Here is a 19,158-nt window from a genome sequence, read left to right on the forward strand (position 1 = left end):
CTCTTCGGCTAGTCTGCCAAACCAAAATCCCCTTCTTTAGGTGTAAATAGCAATGGCCACAATGTTTGGAATTTTTTAAACTGATTAATGTCTACTGCTGGAGTTCAATTCCATATTACATTCGTCATTCTCATTCATCCATTTAAGAGCAGAAGTTAAAGGTCCAGTCAAGCACTGCGAGCTAACAGTGCAAGTTCAGTGATTCGCGACTGAATGTGCTACACAGTGAACGTGAGCCCTGAGCTAGTCGCTCTTTTGAGATTTCCCAAACAGTCTACCTTTTAACATAAACATACAATGCATTTCAATCAAATGGAAATGAATATCAGTAAATAGAAAAAACAAGATTTATTGCTGGAAACATGGTGCATCAAAAACAACTGCAGTCGTGACAGATGTGGAAAAAAACCTGACTTCGGTCCAATGATTTAAAGCTTTATGTACACTTTCGATAGTTTGAGCCCAAAAACATATATTGAGTCACTACTTACAGTATGTCTTTTCCACATTGACCCTTGGTTCAATCCTACTGTTTCATTTGTATAGACAGGACAAGACTGCACGAGCATGAAAAATGCATACATCTTTCCAAAAGGCCCTATAGAAACATTGGGCTCAAGCTTTGGCTTTCTTACAATAGATTAACAATTTGGCTAGTAGCTGTTTTATCTCATACCTGAAATATAGCAAACTATATGATCCCTGGTATACGTAATGAATTTCACACCATATACATATATGAACAAAGGTATAATACTGTGCAAACCGCAACTGCTAATAATCGCTTAGAGCCAGCAGAAGGTCATTTCTGCATGTCTGTGTGTACTTGTATTTTACAAAGTCCAAATGTACAATGAAAGTGTGATTGGCACCTTTCTGTATACTAATGACAAAATGTGTGTGCTCATTAACATGCAGGTATTGGGAACAATTTGTACTTTTTTCATCTTAAAAGCCCGAGCACACACAGAATATTCAATAACGATCCCCTTTGATAAATAATATCATACAAGTTATTACACTTTGGGAGCCAGCTTCCCAACTTTTTCTCTGGAATTACTGTATATTCAACATGTTGGTTCACTCATACTCCTGCATTCCTTTGTTGAACGCATTTTTGATAAATAGAGAAATTAGGCTAATGTTACAAATGCACTCGACAGAGTTTTGTGACACAATAGTCCTGTACAGGTTCATACCTGGGAGAGTAGGCTGAGTTCAAACGCATCAGATAGAACCCATCTACATTGTTCCACGGTAACAAGAAAGAAAGGCCCACCCCCCTCTAGGCCTAGTCAGGCATCTTCTTCCTCCCCACCAACAAAGTCCTCCTTCCTGGACTGCCCTGTGGGATCTTACCACTTCCCAGGTATGGGTGTGCCACACTCGTACCAGCCCACGTAGGTAACGTGTGACTTCCCTCCAATCTCTCCAAAGTGGACAGGTTCTTGTCTCAGCGCCCTATAAAATCCTGGTACATTAGAAAGACACAGAGGAGCGTATAAGAGTCTACATGATTAAAGACTTGGTTTCTTTGTGGTTGTGACTAACCAAAATACCTGGCCTGCTTGGTAGCTGGTCAGCAAACAGCTGGGTGCCAGTTCGGCCATCCAGAAAGGAGTCCACAAACTGACAGTGGTCCTCACCATGCCCCGTCTGATCTCCAATGTTGTAAAACCTCCCTATAGAGAGGAAAAAGGAAGTAGATTTATGGCTATGAAAATAAATCCAGTGACGGTATAGTATGCCATAAAAAATGTGCAAAAATATATAGTATAGTATGTCTTAAAAATGTTCGAAAAAATGTTAATGTACCCGATGTCATAAAGAAATCTTGAAAAATGTTTTAGTATGTCTCAAGATATGTCACACTATACTATGTCAAAAATGTTCACATGTATGTGTCATATGTCATACAAATGTTATAGTATAGCATGTTCTTAAAAACTCATAGCATAGTATGCCATAAAATAAATGTTGTAAAGGATTAGTATGGGGTTAGGGTCAGTATGTCAGTATAGTATGTGATAAGACATCATGTTTATGTCATAGTATAGCATGACGTAAATATGTCATAATATAGTGTGCCACAAACAATAAGTCATCGTGAACTATGCCACAAGAAAAATGAAAGAATCATTGAATAGTGTGTCGTAAATATGTCATACATCATGAAAATGTCACATTATAGTGTATCATAAAAGTTATAGTATATTATGACAAAATGTCATTATATAGAGTAGAGTATGCCATACAAATATGGCATAAAACATGTGTTAGTATAGTCTGTCCTAAAATAATGGGAAAAAATGTAATAGTACACTAAGTGTCAGAGCATATTATGTCATACATTTTTTTTATAGTAGATTAGATCATCAAAAATATTTTCAAAAGTGTCATAGTATAGTATGCCACTGCCATTAAAAACGTTCTTAAAAGATGTTATGGGACAGTCTGCAATAGCAATGTCATACTATAGTATGCCATAACAATGTCCTTTACAATCTGTAACTAACTAAATGTACCATTGAGAGAGTCGCTCAGGTAGATCTTGTATCTCAGGGAGTTGCAGAGCTGGATTCCCACAAACTTTCGGTACCAAGTTCTCTTCACATACTGCTTTCCATTGCATTCAGAGTAGTCATCGGATTTAAATGGGAACTGAGTCCAGATGGCATCTTTGCCTGTGAGGAAATCATTAGGCGTAATGTAATGTTTGTTATCTGTTTAAACAGGAACATTCAACAGCTTAATTGTGCTGGAACACACTAGAAAAAGACGATATTCACCTGACACGTGTTCGCTCACTCGTGGATCCGCTACAAACATCAGAAAAGGTTGCAATGAACCACGTCATCAAAACTTTTTAGAATTAACACAGTCATGAGACATCTTGAATCATTGTGCTAGACAAATTTAGTTTTGTTCAGAACGCGTCCCGGTGAATGATTTGCCTCAGTGAGCCTCGGAGGACATCTTGACCCGTGAGCCATATTGAAATTGTTAGACTAACATCTGCTTAATAGCCAACCCTTTGATATTCAAAGCAATGTTAACAGTGGCATTACCATACAACTAATTGGTATCTTCTGTCAGAGCAAACATCAGGGCGTGTAGTGTGGCATTAATGGATTATGTGGTTTGTAAAACTTGCCTGATTCTGTGCTAAAAGACACAGGATCACTGGAGGGTCCTGTTCCCATCTCATTCTTTGGTGTTACTGTGAATTCATAACTGAAATAAAATAGAAAAAAAAACAAATAAAAGTCATAATCCATACTTGAGGAGTTTTCATTCTAAATTCCTCCCAAACCTCCAGAACTGGGACGCAAAATAATATGTTCATTCCTTTGACAGCTAAGAATGGGTCTCTCACACACACACACACACACACACACACACACACACACACACACACACACACACACACACACACACACACACACACACACACACACACACACACACACACACACACACACACACACACACACACACACAGCTGATGGTTATTCCATGTGCTGCATTCAGATGTCCTGGCAATAGGTTGGCCAGCAAACCCAGCCCAGGGGAGGGTTCTGGTGAGTTCTGAGACTCCAGATGCTGAGATCTAGATGAAAACTCCGGGAACCTCTCCACCCAGATTTGTCCTCAGCTTTTGAGTCGCTTAGGCCATTTTGTACTTGCAAAACTAAACTTAATTCACTGCACATTTAAAAGTAGGCCACTAATAGCCTTTCCGTGCCATTTAATACTCCTCTTGATGAGATCTACAATGAAGATTAGCAATGTAATCAGCCAGCCGTTCAAGCATACGGTATTTTAAAGGTGTCCGTGGAGTTTTCTTATAAACTAATGAAAGCAATGTGTACAATCAAGACACACTGTGTGTATTCTTTAGCTCATGGTGAATGTATTTCCTTCCTGATAAAACACTTGCCAAGCCGATTATTCGTAACAATTTGAAACCTGCAGCGTTTACTGGCTAGAAGAATGCTTCACTGTCTTTGTTGGTGCGTTGGTGTCATTCTTGGTATGTCACCGCCGCCTATTGATCAGTGCAACAATATGATACCATTGGCAGCAATATGTATCACGTCACCTGCATGCACGTGCAAGCATAAACATACTCCTGCATGGGATAAAAAAAACAGGGGACCCTCTCATAGAAAAGCTGTTCAACAGCGCTTCTAGCAGTGTGGTTGCTCCCAAACTATACCTAATGAGAGTACCCAACCAACAAAGGAAAAAAGTGTTCAGGTAGCGAGTCCCATTTTTACGTTACTTGTCTAACATAATGTCTGAGCCACATACCTGCTCTCTGGTTTGAGATTCTCCACGGCTGTGTGTGTCTGGTTGGTGGTCAGTACGGACACCTCCTCTCCATTTGGTCCTTTAGTGGTGGATACGACTTCATACTCTGACGGCAGGAGCAGGAATATCAGTGTGCTTTTAGTGGCACAAACTCCACAATTCAACTGTGAACAGCTCCAAATTATACAGTCTCATTACCTTGATACCAGTTGAAACTGACAGTTCAAAATACATAAGAAATACACAACCCTTTATCAAGTATGGCTAATAAGAGAGTCTTTACAACTTGCTGTTAAGAATGGAGACACAGCTCAACTAAGTGGAGGTGGAGCTGTCGTGCAAAACAAAACTAGACTTGTTGGCATGTATAAAGGGGTTCGACGCAATTCGAACCAGGAGGCTCGCTGACCCAAGATGTTTGGGAAGCCGAGAACATCACTGAATACGGCTTCAAACCCCGGTTCTGTCCCTTTGCCTTAAAAATGTCAGCCTTCCACCGTATTCTGTGTATATCTCATTGTATTTACAGTACCTTTGGTTTCATTGTCAGATTTCTGCCAGTCAAGAATGACGAAAGACGGGCATCCCTCCACAGTAACCACGGTGAGGTTGGAGGGAGGGATGCGGGGAGGACCAGTCACGTTCTGATCACCACCCTCCTCGTCAGGGAAGTAAGCGAGGGAGGAGGTGATGGAGCACGGCTCATCTGGCTTTTTATCGGTCTTGTATATCACATGGGGAGCTGCAGACAGGTACAATAAAGACAGCCATTCTTCATTTCTGCTTCCTTTTTCACTTAAACGATTGAGAGAGCTGATGATTTCAATGACGAAGCTTTTAAAACTGCAGTGGAGATGTAAAACAGCCATGATGAAGTCATACCAACAAAGCGCTTCTTGCCCATGATGTCTACCTCTGACGCAGGCAAGGGCCTGAAAATGGAGGAATTTTCATTATTTATGTCGAAACGGCTGGCTGAAAAGAAAACAGGAGAGAGAAGTTGGGGTTAGATCGGTGTGCCAGCAGTCCCTGGCAGCTCTCTCTGTCCTCATTTTCATAGCTCTGGCGCTGGGTCGATAACGAGCCAGCTCAGCACCTGCTCTGGCCTGCACTCTGGCTCTGCCTCTGAAAATTGATCTGATAAAATGTTACCTTACTATAGGCTTCACACCTGCAAGCTGCATCGCCAATACCTCTCGATTATTATCACACGCGTCCATCGACTCGACATCCGAGTCAAAAAGCTTTTTCCATCACATATTTTCTCTTGTTCATGGAGGTATACTTCATTCAAATTTCTCTAGAAAGTCATAACTTTCGTCTTAAGAAGGTTCATTTGTGTTCCTCATACTGTTTACTGCCGGGGCAGAGGTGGTTGTCTGCTGCTGTCGGCGCCCTTGCTTGGGCTTGGCTGTGACCGGAGGGAATGACTTCAAGATGGCTTCCTTGTCTCCCTGTTTCAGGTCCATGGGTTTGTCTGAGGACAGAGCAGTAGGAGGAGGAGAATAGATCAGTTGTTCACCCTCATCATCTGACTCATAGTCATACACAGTTGTGATCCATCTGCTCTGGCCATCCTCACTGAGCAATTCAGTGGCGTTTTCCTGGCTGCTAGAAAGATCAGAGATGGCTTGTTGAGTAATATCTCTTGTGCTCTTTAAAGGAGGAAAAAAAGGTCACCCAGAATACTTCTGCTGAGACCAAGGATGCCCAGATGCTCAGAACCATGCACACACAGAAACACACACACACACACACACACACAGGCGTTGTACACACAAGAGGACAGAGAATGTCCAGAAAAAAAAGCCTTGGCAACAAGATTTCTCAGATGAGCTGTAGTGTTAAGATTGATGCTGTTTTGTTCAACAGTAAACACGGTACATTTCCTTGCAAGCTGATTTAGGAGTTTTTTTAGTTGCAAACAATAGCTTAAGAGCTCAAGCTTAAGTGGTTCTCAAACTGCAACAAAGGGCGTAGAGACATTGCAGCCGAGACTTATTTGACCGTGTGGGAAAATATGGAGTGGAACTAAAGTTGAATAAATCGTATTCATGCGGGACAAATAAACAAACAAGGGTGCTTTCACGCTAACATTACTGGCACTACTATAAAGATTGAGTATAGAAAGCTTCTAAAAAAACAAATTCAACATGGACAGATTTTTAGAAAGGAAAATAAGTGCTCTCCTTGAGCAATAATGTCAAAACAAGGCACTCAAATACAAATATATACATAATATAGCAAGCAAGGCTGGTGTCTTTATACTTTGGCAGATTGGGTCATTTTTAAAGGAATAGTTCAGCAATGTGCTTATCTGCTTTGTTGCTGAGAGTTAAATGAGATCGAAGCCACCCTCATGCCTGCTCAATAAGTATACAGAGAGTCAATTCAAGCCTGTTAGCTTAGTTTAGCATAAAAACTGGAAATGGCGGGAAACAGCCAGCCAGGCTTTGTCCAAAGGTAACAAAATCTGGCTGCCAACACCGTTAATCTAACACGTTATATATTGTTTAATCCATGCAAAAAGTAGTGTAAAAACAATCTACTGGGGTCGTGAAGGACTATTTATTGGCTGGGTGCGGTGACTTCCTGGAGTCTCTACTTTTGTTACCTTTGGACAGAGCCAAGCTAGCTGCTTCCTCTTGCTTCCAGTCTTGGTGCTAAATTAAGTTAAGCTATCTGGCTGTGGCTTCATATTTATAGAGCGGACATGGTGTCACTCTCAGAAGGAAATCTAATTAACATTTTTCCCAAGGTGTTGAATTATTCCTGTAACTATACTTTGGCTTGTTTTGTTAACTCCAACATGGTAGATGGTTGATACAAATTGTGGGAGGCATAAACTATTTTCTGCACTTAAAAGGAGGGGATGAAGGAACAGTTTGAGAACCACTGGCTGAAGAAGTAGCTCAAGTCAAGCGTTTCCCCTCAGCTTGCTGTTGTGTGTATAGTTGCAGTATACAGGACAAGGTGCAGCAGTGGTCAGTGCAGCCAACGCTGTTGCCCTCACCATGGTCGCTAGGTTTCCCCACCAGGTTGGATGTCTTGTTGACAGGAATAGAGGGACGCAGGACTGCAGGGACTTGTGGGAAACAAGAGTCCATTTCAGATTAAGAATCACATTGATACAGAACAGGTGGACGGCACTAAAGAAGAGATAAAAAGAAAACTGAAAACAAGTCTTGTTGGTTATTTTAACAGTGCAATAATGATGAAAGAATGTGAAGATCATAGACTCAATAGAGGGAGACATTAAGTAGGGCAGAAGACTGTAATACTGTGTTCAGAAAAATGAGTGTACAAAGAAAGACAAAATATACAAGCAACAAAAAGGAACATGAAAGACGGGGGGGGTTGCATGTGAATTGCTTTACTTTGTGAAGTGCTGCCACAGAGCACCGCCATGGTCTAATGAACTAATGAAAAACATGTCAGTGTTGAAAACCCTGGAAACTATAAACCAGTGCTTTAACCATTCACCCAACAATCCCCACCAGGATAACGTTGGAATGTAGAAATCCTTAGTGAATCCTAAACAGGAAAGGGAGATTGCAGATCCAACAATTTTTTGTGTGATTTTGACTGCCTTCTGCGAAAAATCATTTTGGATCTGATGCTCTTTGACCACCAAATGTTCCGTTAAATTCCTGCACCATGCAGAAAACATTCAAACATAGCCAAGCTCTCAGATGGAGAACTGCAGGTCAGTTAAACTGAGCTCCAAAGTGCTTTAATGAACACAATGATTGAATTAGCTCTTCCCTGTGATTACTTATCCAGTTGAAGCCAAGGCTTTGTAAAGACAACACATTAGCTACAAACTGTCAATCTCAGATATCTTAACCTTAGGGTTCTGAAATGATTGAATGTTGTTAAACCAGCCTAATGTTCTAAATCTTTGTTGTGATATCGTAGGGTGCTACCCAAACAGGTTAGGTGTGAAAGCACCCTCAGAAGTGGTGGTTAAACTCAGGGGAGGTTTGGCACATGCAATTTCCTTGCTTTTACCAGTTAGGATTCATTTCCAGAGCATCCACTCCCTTGAACATTTCTCATCTCCTTATCTAAGAGATGCATTAATGGTGACTCTGTCAATAACATTCTGTAATTGTCCAATTCTTGAGGCCAAAACATTTCTCTTGGATTTGTTTCCTCCCTTGGCGCTGACCTCCCGGTGGGTCAGCATAAATCAGTGATCTCTGTCATCTACTCCCAAGAGAAAGGAGTTGAGGCTATCAAGACAAACTAAAACAACATCTGCCAGCAAGTCTCACTGATTAGCACTGAGAATACATTCAAGGCGGCTCTGACTACCGCACAGTATAACTGACAGCAAATGGCAAACATATGCTCATACAGAAAGTCCCACAATATGGTGAGGAAGTAATTTAAATGCCAGTCTCAACATAGACAGTAAACAGGGTTACGTTTCGTGAAGAACAGTCAGTTAAAAAGAGTGGTGTTCTGTTTAATTGGGCAGGAAATGAGAACAGGGCCAATGTGATGTAATGTGAAGAGATATGTGCCTTGGTACCCCAGTGGTTACAATGCATCACCGTAGCGTCTCAGGTTTGATTCTGGTGATTGTTAATTGTTAATACTGCTATTTCTACACTGCACTCTGTCAAATAAAGACAAAAATGCAATTTGGCACCTTATATGGCAGTCTCTGCCATCAGTGTATGAATGTGTGTGCATTTTGGCATGTGTTGTAAAGCCATAGATAAATGCAGGCCATTTACAATGCACACAATACAATTTGGTCGGCGTTCAACAGTTTCTACAGCGGGTGTGTTTGGCTCGCTGTCACACAATAAACCCCTTAAACAGCAGGCCGAGTCTCTGCCCTGCCAAAGGCCTCAGACTGAGTTCTGTGATGTAAAACAGCAGCAGTGGTGTGAGTGCTGGCTTCTGTCAGATAACTTCATCTTCATGGCGAGAACGTGAAAATAGATGCAATCAAAACACAGAGACTAAAGTTCAGTCCAGAAAAATATTCCCACTGAAATACATACCAGTGTCTCACATCACTGGGATTTGTTGCTTTTGCAACACATACTCAGATTTCATGGATGGGATTTATGGATGGACAGTGTCCATTACACACCTGCAGTCCGCTATAAGCAGATCTTTGAAACAATTTCAAGTTCAAATGCCAATGTGAAACTGAGCTCTATAAAACTGTCAAGGACACACTCTAATTCACAGCAATAGCAAACTCTGTACCAGCTGCTGTGTACAATACAAAGTTGCAGTATTTTGTGTAGTATAACAAGTGATAATGATAATATTTTGTTGCATGTCATTTACTTCATGGGGTGGGAAGGGGAACTATGTGTGTACATTACGCCTTTTTAGAAAGGTAGAAACAGTAATTAGGAGCTTTGTGCTTGGATGTGTGTGCGGGGTGGCAGGCAAAATGACTCTGTAGAGTTGCTTCCAGAGAGCCATGTGACTCCTTGAAGACCTCTGAAACTGTCAGTTTCCAGAAATAACACACACCAGCTGTGACATGGGACTGAAGCACAACCTCTCTTCACAACTCCAAACAAGGAGTGTCACCATTGATACATGTGGTCCAGACTTGGTTTGCATTACTAGTTGAGATGGATTCAATCACTCTAATTAACTGAGCCTGCCTGGCAGAATGGAAACAATGTGGGGGACCAAAAAAAGGACAAACCACATTCACCTTTCACAACAAGCAGGCTAAAGCTATTCTCAAACTAATTCAAACCAGTGCCTGATTACAGGTCCATATGTGCGGTAGACTAAACAATGTGGAGAGGACAGGTATGTGCAAAAACAAGAATTATGGCTTCAGTCTCAGTCAAGTATAAGCTATAGGGACGATTGGACAACACAGATCATGGCCAGACACAAAACGTCACACTGACAGACAAGTTGACGATCACAAAGCAGGAGAGGATTGTCTCAAAAGCACAGATCAGTGTGACTGTGTGGGAGGAGACATAACAGTGCCTCTTAGGTTAGTGAATGAGGAACGCTGAAAGGTGGTTATCTTTGTTTGTCTTTACCAGGTTTCTCTTTCGACCACACCACAGGTTTAGGTAGAGCATTGCCCCTATGATGCGCCCCATCGGCTGTTGGAGGGAGAAAAAGGTCTGTTATATATTGATTGGTGTCACTGTGACGAACAAATTCCAAATGAGAAGAACGTCAGAAAGAATGAATGCTTGTTGTCTTTATTTCGAACCATCTCGTTTTTTTTTTTTACTGTCTCATGTCAGTCACAATAAAGCTGGAGAATTTTTAGTGTCTTCAATTTGGTTTCTGTTCTAGATATACAAATGGGATTGCCATGACTGTAAAACCTTTAATTCTGACCTTTGACATTTCACACTATTTTTCTACAACTCTTTGGGGAGTGTTTGAGAGAAGAAGAGACACAGTGAAAGAAAGAAAAGAGAGGCTGGCTGTGGTAGCTGTACTGTTTACACAGTGCTTGGCTTGGCATGGTTGGTGTAAAATGCAATGTGTTCTGGCCAGTGCTGTGGCCAGACTTCCCACCCGGCCAGCAAGAGGAACCGTAAATCATGTTAACGATCTTGATCTGAGAGACGTCCCTGCTGCTCATGGTAAAACTGTGAAATACTCACCGAGCACATGTGGCAGAGCATGGAGAACATATGGACTGTGAGAGGAGGTAAAGGAGGAGATCGGGAGAAAAGTACAAGCATCCAAATGGCAATTGTGTGAAAACAGATAATATACCAAATCAAGAGCCATCAGTTTTGTTTGCCTTTTTTGGTGCACAGTTGCAGACGAGAGCGTGGAAGAGTGCCAACAGGATAGGATAACCTGAGATAGCTACTTGGGAAGAGGGAATGAAAGGAAATGAAGTGCTCCATTACCCTCAGGTGTGCTGGAGCTGTGTGAGGAGGTTAATGGTCTGCCACTATTACGAGTGGAATGAGGAGGAACCCGGGTGCGGGACAGCGAGGAGTTTCTTCCTGCTAGAGGTACTGATGAGCTAATGGGAGAACGAGGAACTTCAGCAACGGATTGCTTGAGGACGCCAGTACCTAGATGAGCAGAAAAGCAATTTGGGAGGTTAGAGATGATCCACTTCTGACAGCTTAAGCGCTTTACCTAGATGGAATAAATGATAGAGCACATCAATGAAAACAATGTTGAACAGTGGACAATGACTGAAATGAAGGAGAGGCATAAATGAGATCGAAAGCTAGCCAAACTGTTCTGGTTGTGAATGGGGCAGGGGTGAGGTGAGAAAACTAGGCTGAAAATGGAGGCACACATGGAGGCAGGGGCAATGATGGGGTGGTTTGTGTAGGGTGGTAGGATGGAAATGGAGATGGGGAAGCAGTGACATCATCCAATGGTTTGAAGTACAACTGAAACCATTGGGTTCCATGTGACTTGACGAAAGCAGAGATGGCAATGGGACAAACTTGTCATGGTGTTTACCCTGATTGTAACTACCAGCCTTCTCTGTAGCCAGGGCGGGTCTTGGCAGAGGTTTGCCCTCTTCTGGTGGACTAGGAGCTGTATGAAAGAAAACTCACTATTTATCTAACATAACACAAATGTATTCTTTACTTTTAAAGGGGGCATAATGGAGATAATGGAAAAGGAGGTTATGTTATGTATTTAAATAAAAGCAGCTGGGGTATTTGTTGTGATCATGATATCCACGAAGAGTAAACTCTTTCATGTAGTCAGACAACTCTAGACTAGAGGAACAATTTAGATGGTAAGTATATGGACTAACTTTGTCTTACCAATTGAGAACATTTAATCATGGTTGGGAGTTTCTAAAAACAAAATCAATGTCAAAGATACATTTTAGCAACTCATCAAGATGACTTAACCAGATTCTGACATTAACAATATCTATATGGTTTTGATAACTTTTCCTCAAAAATAAACACATAAACAACAGAAATTCAAGTCAATATGCCCCTTTTAAAATTAAATTTAGATAAGGTCTTAACACTTGATAGTGTGGATTGCTGATGGCAAAAAGAAGGGCCTTTACCCGTAGAGACTGCCTGCCTTGGGGTGATCTTGGTGGGATCAGAGTAGGTCCTGGTCTGAGATTGAAGCCCAGGTTGAGGTTGTGGCCTGGGTAGAGGTTCAAGCGGGGAATGAGTCTGGGCATTTGGTGAAGGTTGTGGTTGGGGAATGGGTTGTGCGTGAGATACGGGTTGGGCCTTGTTCTTTGTTGGAGGTTGTGTTTGTAGCCATGGCTCAATCTTTAGGTGGGGTTCTTGTTGGCTCCTTGTTCGGGGCTTTCCTTGAGACTTTGGCTGCTTTTCTGTTTGAGACTGTGTTTTGGACTTAGGTTGGCTCTTTGATTGAGGCTGCATTCTGGCCTTGGGTTGGCTCTTTGGTTGAGGCTGTGTTTTGAGCTTGGGGTGAGAAAAACTGATCTTTGGTTTAGTTGTTGGTTGGTCCTTATACTGCTGCTTGGTGGTTAGTTGAGGCTCTGGGTTGGTTTTTAATGGAAGTTGTGGGTTGGTGTTTGGTTGTGTTTGTGTTCGGGTTTGTGGCTGAGTTGTAGTTCTAAATTGTGGTTGAGGTGGGGGCTGCATTTTAATCTTTGGTAAAGCATTTTGGGTCTGAGGTATGTGAAGGAGTTTTGGTTGATGTATTTGTGAACGTGCCACAGGTGTGGGCTGGGGACGTGTTGGAACTTTAGGCTGGTTCTTTGGATGTGGTTGTGTTCGAGGTTGGGCCTGGTATTTAGGCTGGAGTGTTGGTCGAGTTTGTGGTTCGGCCTGGAGATGGGTTGGGGTTTGAGATTGTGATTGGAGATGTGGCTTTGGCGGAGATTGTGACTGAGGTTGGGTGTGGAGTTTGGGCTGAGATGTTGATTGGAGTTGTGATAGAGGTTGGGTTTGGATTTCAGACTGGGATGGAAGTTGTGATTGTGGTTGCATCTGGGGTATAGGCTGGTATGTTGGGTGGGATTTTGGTTGAAGCTGGGTCTGGAGTATGGGCTGAGATGTTGGTTGGGGCTGTGGTTGCGGTTGGGTCTGACGTATGGGCTGAGATGTTGGTTGGGGTTGTGGTTGCGGTTGGGTCTGACGTATGGGCTGAGATGTTGGTTGGGGTTGTGGTTGCGGTTGGGTCTGACGTATGGGCTGGGATGTTGTTTGGGGTTGTGGATGCGGTTGGGTCTGACGTATGGGCTGGGATGTTGTTTGGGGTTGTGGATGGGTCTGGAGTAGGGGTTTTGGTTGAGGTTGTGGTTGAGTAGGGGGAGCATTCACCCATGGCTTCAGTTGAGGTTTTTGAGTTTGGGAATTAGGTTGTGGTGGTGGCCGAGGTTGTGCATGAGGTTTGGATGGGGGCTTTTGTTGTCGTTGACTCAGTGGATGCTCTCCATGTCCCTTTACATTTTTCTGAGGAACTGGCACAGATGCAATGGTGGCTGTAATTTGTAGTGGAAGACGGGAATTGGGAGCTAACGTGACCTCCATTAAAGGAGGAAACACAGATGTAGAGAGGTCTCCTCCTCCTGGGTTGTATGAGAGAGAAAATATAGCCATGAAACCTCCATACTGTTCTGGAAAATAACATTTTAAAATATAATATTCTTTTACTAAATTAAATGATGAAATACGGACACAAAGGCAGTCAGGGATCAGCTGAAGTTTAGATTAGCAGAAGTGCCAACAGCTACTGCCCGTGCCAACAGCTACTGGCCTAAGAATTCACAGAGCTAAAGCAAAGGTTACATAATAACTTCTACCTGGCTCATGTCTGATATGAGTGGGTCCAATTTCAAAGGCAGACAGCCCATATGGAGGTATTTAAAATGTAACAACCGTGTTACTACAGCCAGACTGAGCTACCAGGGCTAGGACGCCTGTGAGCGACAGCTATCCAAATCCATTGGCTGTGCCTCCAAGAGCCTATGACACATGAGGGTATATTAGTTGCTGACTCATTGCTTGCTGTGGGATTTTGATGAGCCATTCTAAATTAAATGTTCAATCTTATCAGATGTCAAGGGAAGTCAGAAAATAGAGAGAGAGGGGAAAAAACTGCAGGAAGGCAAAGAAACCAATAGATAACATGACATTTGCGACATTTAGTACCGCATCTCAACTTTATGACATTGAAGCTTTAAAATACCTGTAGTTTTGGGGGGTTGTTGGTCAATTCAGTGGAATTAGCCAACCAACCAAACACAGGGAACATTGACCAAATGACTATTTCCTTGAATTGCCTCCTGTATATCAAAAATAAATGGAAACTGTATGTGTCTCAACAGGAACTGGATCCTCCAAATCAACCTATGAATGCTACATTGAATAACTGACTGTTGCACAATCATTTGTGAGATAATGAGGGTTGCAAATAATGCTACAGTTGCATTCTTCAAATCCAGGCTGCATTTGAAGAAGCCTTTGAAATTGAACAGGTCTAATTGGTTGTTGGATGCATCCAGGTTGGTTGTTGGATACATCCAGGCCCACATTTGTGACATAGCATTTGTATGACAAAACCTTAAATTTACCTGCAAATATAATTAAAGATAAATGCCGGAGAAGGGAACACAGAAGGACAGGGTAATATAAGAGAAGTAGAAGGTGAAAAGTAGGCTATTCCTGCTGGAGAGAGGAATGTCTGGTGCATGCAGTTCTATCATGCAGACTTCACATCCCCTGCGCTGCATTGAAAGCAAAAGCCTCAAGTTTGTAATCAGCAAAATAGGTGATGAATAATCATACTGTAAAAATACTGCACAACATATTAACTTATATAATATAATGAGCTGATGCGAGATTGAGTTGATAATTATGGATTTACAAATGCCAAAGAAGAGAGAAACAGACAAGAATCACAGTCTGTATTTTTTTTAGAAAGGACTGATTTTAAATGACTAGTTTGACTGTTTGACCAACAACCCAGTCGCAAGACAGAAATGTTGACATTGAACGCTTCTGCAAACCACGGCATGTGTTGAATGTCGACATTTATGAACCAAAAAAACATAATTAAGGTTTCATGTGTAACAATTTCATTGTGAAACAATTTGTTACAACAACTACTTGGTTCAGGTTATAGAAAGATCATAGTTTGTATTAAAATAACGTAACAACGTGACAACAGTAAAGTTGTAAAGTCAATGTTTATATTTGGTTTAAAGTCGACAGAAACAACGATCTGATGAAAGTTTCTGGTGAAAGTTGTGTGTTTATTTGACCCATCCACCACCCTTCACGCCCGCCCGATTGCCCAAATTTCTTGCTAATTATATTAATTATCTTACAATGTAACTTTCAGTAGTGGTCGCTCTGTCACATGCTCTACGCGTCGCTCGTACTTCGTCACTTCCTTTGACGAATGCAAAAACGCCAACATTCAACGTATCCATGGTTTGCAGTAATGCACAATTATTTCCTGACGAATGAGCTGGCACCTTACACGGTTCTTGGATAAAGTTCTGTAGATTATATTTTGAAAATCAGTAACTTTAAAAACAACTTTGCATTAACAACAGAACCTATAAATCATTAAGAATCCCTGCAAGCGTTGCCTTGCTAAAATATCATGCAGCCGAGGCTGTCACAATTGGTTTCCAGAAGGAGGTTCTAGCCACTGTACTCAATCAGAGCATGCTATTCTTAATCATGCAGCTAATTACAAAGGACACTGTAAAGCATTTATCGCCTATTCAATTACAGTCTGCCAAAACTATGACTGCACACAGCCTGAACGAGAGCCATGAAGCTTTTTAAAAAATGAACCATGATTCACTGTTTACCGATTGGCTGTTTGGTGGCCACAGGCAGTGTGGGTCCAGGGGTCGACAGAGATTCCTGTGTAGTTGTGGTGGGAGCTGAGAAATATAGTGTTCATTAGTAGACCTGGGAGAAAAGTTAATAATGTATGTCCTGCAGAATGTACAGAACAAAACCTGGTGTATGTGCAATAAACAATGAGCAGGATAGTGAGGGAGAAGACATGTAGAATGGTCAGACATAAGGTCAAGAGTGTTTTTCTGACCTCTGAACTCTGAGCTTTAGGTCAGAAAAGTAATTACCAAGAGTTGTCTTTGGGGCTATGTTCCGCAAAAGAGGTAGCCTGCCCTGGGTCCTGTTATGGGGAACTGAGATGGGAGAAGAGATTTAAGTCAAGGTGTCACACATAAGATGTCCTCATATAATCCTGGAGAAAAAAAAAAAGAGTTGTGTAGAGGAATTATGTTCATGCACCTATTCCAATACTATTCATTCTCATTCAAGCTCTGTTTGTTGGCCTTCTCCAGCTACTGAGGGAAATGTCTGACTCCTTAGCTGCTAAATACTATGTTCACGAGCGAGTCGTTGACTTTATGAGTCTGCTGTGTGGTGCTGTACAGGCAATGTACAGCGGGTTTCTGAGCTTTTTTTGTTGTTGCTGAAAACAGCTGCCTGCTGTGGTCGAAAATGACACTGACATGAACAGTGAGAGAACATCAAAACAGTTTAAGATGTGTGCCTAAACGTTGAAATACTCAGATGATAGATACTCAAACCACAGTTGATAAAGATCACAAAAAATCTTATTTCACATCCCACATAGTAATTAGTTTTTTTGTTAAATAAACAATATTTATTTAGAGCCACATTTAAAGCAGGTTGACTCATTAATGAAAACTAAAAATGAACATAATTTGTGGTAGACTGGGTTGACTTTATTAGCATTTTTTGCGAAACCCATCATCATGGACACACAGTTGGCACAGCAAGATGAAAATTGTGAATTTAAAACGTGATGATGAAGTCCTGTCTGATAAAAACGTTCAATCAAAAGTTCTAGTTAGAATTCTTCCAGTGCTGAGTGTTGAAGCAGGGGTCAATGAGAATGACTGAAACAAACATTTCTGAGCGGCGATAAATAGTATTTTATAAACATTCTGCTGCTCTATAAAAACAGGTTCAGTGGGTTTGATGTCTCTATTGGCTTACCATGTTGTGGAGGAAAGGTGAAGGAGCCCTGGAGTTTCTGAAGGGTGAAAGACAGAAAGACAAGGGGAAGAATTGGTCATTAGCCTTTGTAATGATCACAACAAGTCAAAGGGTTAGCATTGAACTCAATGCCATCTCTATCTCTGTGTTTTATTAAGTCTTCGGCTTTCTACTCCATGTCTTATTGGTAAAGTCCCTGCTGACAAGCCTGTTATAGAAGTTTCCCTCTGGTAGGGCAAGTGCTGTGGCTGATTCTCAACAGCTGTGATGTTTTACGAGTGCGGAGCCAGGAGCATGGCACATCAGCCCTCCACTGTCAGTAAATCAGTGGCATCTACGTGTCTCAACTCATTTCCACATTGTCACCCTTCCTCTTCTGTCTCGTCTTCTCGTCTCCGTTATCTCTCTGCTTTATTCCTCTGCAGAGGTTTGCTAGTTACAGACTGCTCTCTTGGCATGGCTGGTCCTGGCTGTACTGGTGCTGTTTCCAGTCAGCAGTTGGATGGAAAACTAATGAGGCAAACAAGCCTGAGAATAGCATAAGCTCACAAAAGTGCACAACATGGACTCTTAAGTATTTTGCCTGTTCCGGATGAACACCCTGTTCCCAAAGATATTTATTTTGAGGAGACGAGGTGTACCTGTGAAGTCTCATTAGCTTCCTCTCACAGTTTTCATTTCACATATTTATACATATACGACTCCGATGTAAGAAACCGCAAACCGATTCATATTAGTTCTACTGCTTTGGTTAAGCTTGGATAAGGAATTGAGTGTGTCCAGTACATACCACAGGGTTGACGGGACGCTTAATGATTTTCCTGATGACTTTCTCTAGAAATATGAAACAAGATAAAAATCAGTAAAGGTATCAGCGCAGCGGAACTCAAAGAAAATGAACAAAACCACATTTCACAACCAAACGCTTTCCTCAAGATGCCTCTCATCTTGGAAGAATCAAGAATCATGAGAGAGTTCCTCAGAAGTGGCTTGAACGTTAACCACAATATAGTTTTGACTGGTTAGTATCTCCTGCTGCCATCATGTAGAAAACACTGACACATTAGCAAATGAGCCCTAAATGAGTGATTGCACAGATTTATACATAAATAAAAATCATGCAGAAGCTTTTAGAATGATAAGACTAGAAAGATTAGAGACGAATGAAGCAATACTTCCTCAGGAGCTGTGTTACATTTGTCCACAGAGCACTAGCAGCTGCGGCACTGCTGGAGTGAGAGGGACAATATCCTGTGAAAAGCTGACATCAAACATACCCTCTATGCCCCCTGAGCTGATGTTGTGAATGACCGGCTTGCTCCACACTCCAGTGCCGTCCTTAGAGTTGGGCTGAACACCAAACTCATAGACTGTGTTGGGCCTCAGGTTGTCAATGACCGTATCGCTAGTTGGGCAGGTTTGGTAGTTCCACTTCCTGCTCCTCTCACGATAACGCACCGTGTAGTGTCTGAGCGGAAGACGGAGCAAAAACAGAACACAAAGTTAAATCAGTAAATCATATGTCTTTTAAGAAACCCAGACATCCCGATGAAAGAAAATCTAGAAGTACAAATGTCAGAGATTGAACTGCTGAGTACATTCAGATACCATAAAATCGTATTGTCTTGTCTTATTCAATGCTGACAATGTTCTAACAACTGCAGGGGTTTGATCTTAGTGTAGGCTCGTTTTAAGAAAAATTTATTTTCCAATGCAGTTTAACAGAAGGCCGATGCATGCTTCTATCCTTTTATTGAGAAGACACATATGAAACTAATATTAGACATAAAACCAAGAAGAAATTTGTTCCAAAAAGCAGAGTAAGAACTGTTCTATCAAACGCTTCCAAAGCGGCTTTTTATATTTATTTGATAGGAGGAAAACTGTGTTCACA

The 19,158-nt window shown here is 41.7% G+C and overlaps 1 protein-coding gene across 2 annotated transcripts in view; it reads right to left on the reverse strand.

Annotated features, from left to right (window-relative positions):
• Nucleotides 1-333: 333 nt before the first annotated feature.
• Nucleotides 334-19,158, reverse strand: part of abi3bpa (ABI family, member 3 (NESH) binding protein a) — a 28,712-nt gene continuing 9,887 nt past the window's right edge. The window contains exons 5-23 of one of the 2 annotated variants that reach the window (XM_079169827.1): nt 18,542-18,732; nt 18,055-18,098; nt 17,265-17,301; nt 16,358-16,423; nt 16,079-16,153; nt 12,338-13,822; nt 11,767-11,844; nt 11,193-11,363; nt 10,356-10,421; nt 7,328-7,399; nt 5,666-5,791; nt 5,197-5,289; nt 4,847-5,056; nt 4,315-4,420; nt 3,155-3,234; nt 2,790-2,819; nt 2,526-2,684; nt 1,560-1,682; nt 334-1,471 (exon numbers count right to left, since the gene is read on the reverse strand). In XM_079169827.1, the coding sequence (XP_079025953.1) occupies nt 1,356-1,471; nt 1,560-1,682; nt 2,526-2,684; nt 2,790-2,819; nt 3,155-3,234; nt 4,315-4,420; nt 4,847-5,056; nt 5,197-5,289; nt 5,666-5,791; nt 7,328-7,399; nt 10,356-10,421; nt 11,193-11,363; nt 11,767-11,844; nt 12,338-13,822; nt 16,079-16,153; nt 16,358-16,423; nt 17,265-17,301; nt 18,055-18,098; nt 18,542-18,732 (3,328 nt within the window). In that variant the 3' untranslated portion in view covers nt 334-1,355. The remainder of the gene's footprint in view (nt 1,472-1,559; nt 1,683-2,525; nt 2,685-2,789; nt 2,820-3,154; nt 3,235-4,314; nt 4,421-4,846; nt 5,057-5,196; nt 5,290-5,665; nt 5,792-7,327; nt 7,400-10,355; nt 10,422-11,192; nt 11,364-11,766; nt 11,845-12,337; nt 13,823-16,078; nt 16,154-16,357; nt 16,424-17,264; nt 17,302-18,054; nt 18,099-18,541; nt 18,733-19,158) is intronic. The other variant, XM_079169828.1, reaches the window with a different exon arrangement.

This window comes from Pholis gunnellus (assembly GCF_910591455.1).
Source record: "Pholis gunnellus genome assembly, chromosome: 12".
Classification (NCBI taxonomy): Eukaryota; Metazoa; Chordata; class Actinopteri; order Perciformes; family Pholidae; genus Pholis; species Pholis gunnellus.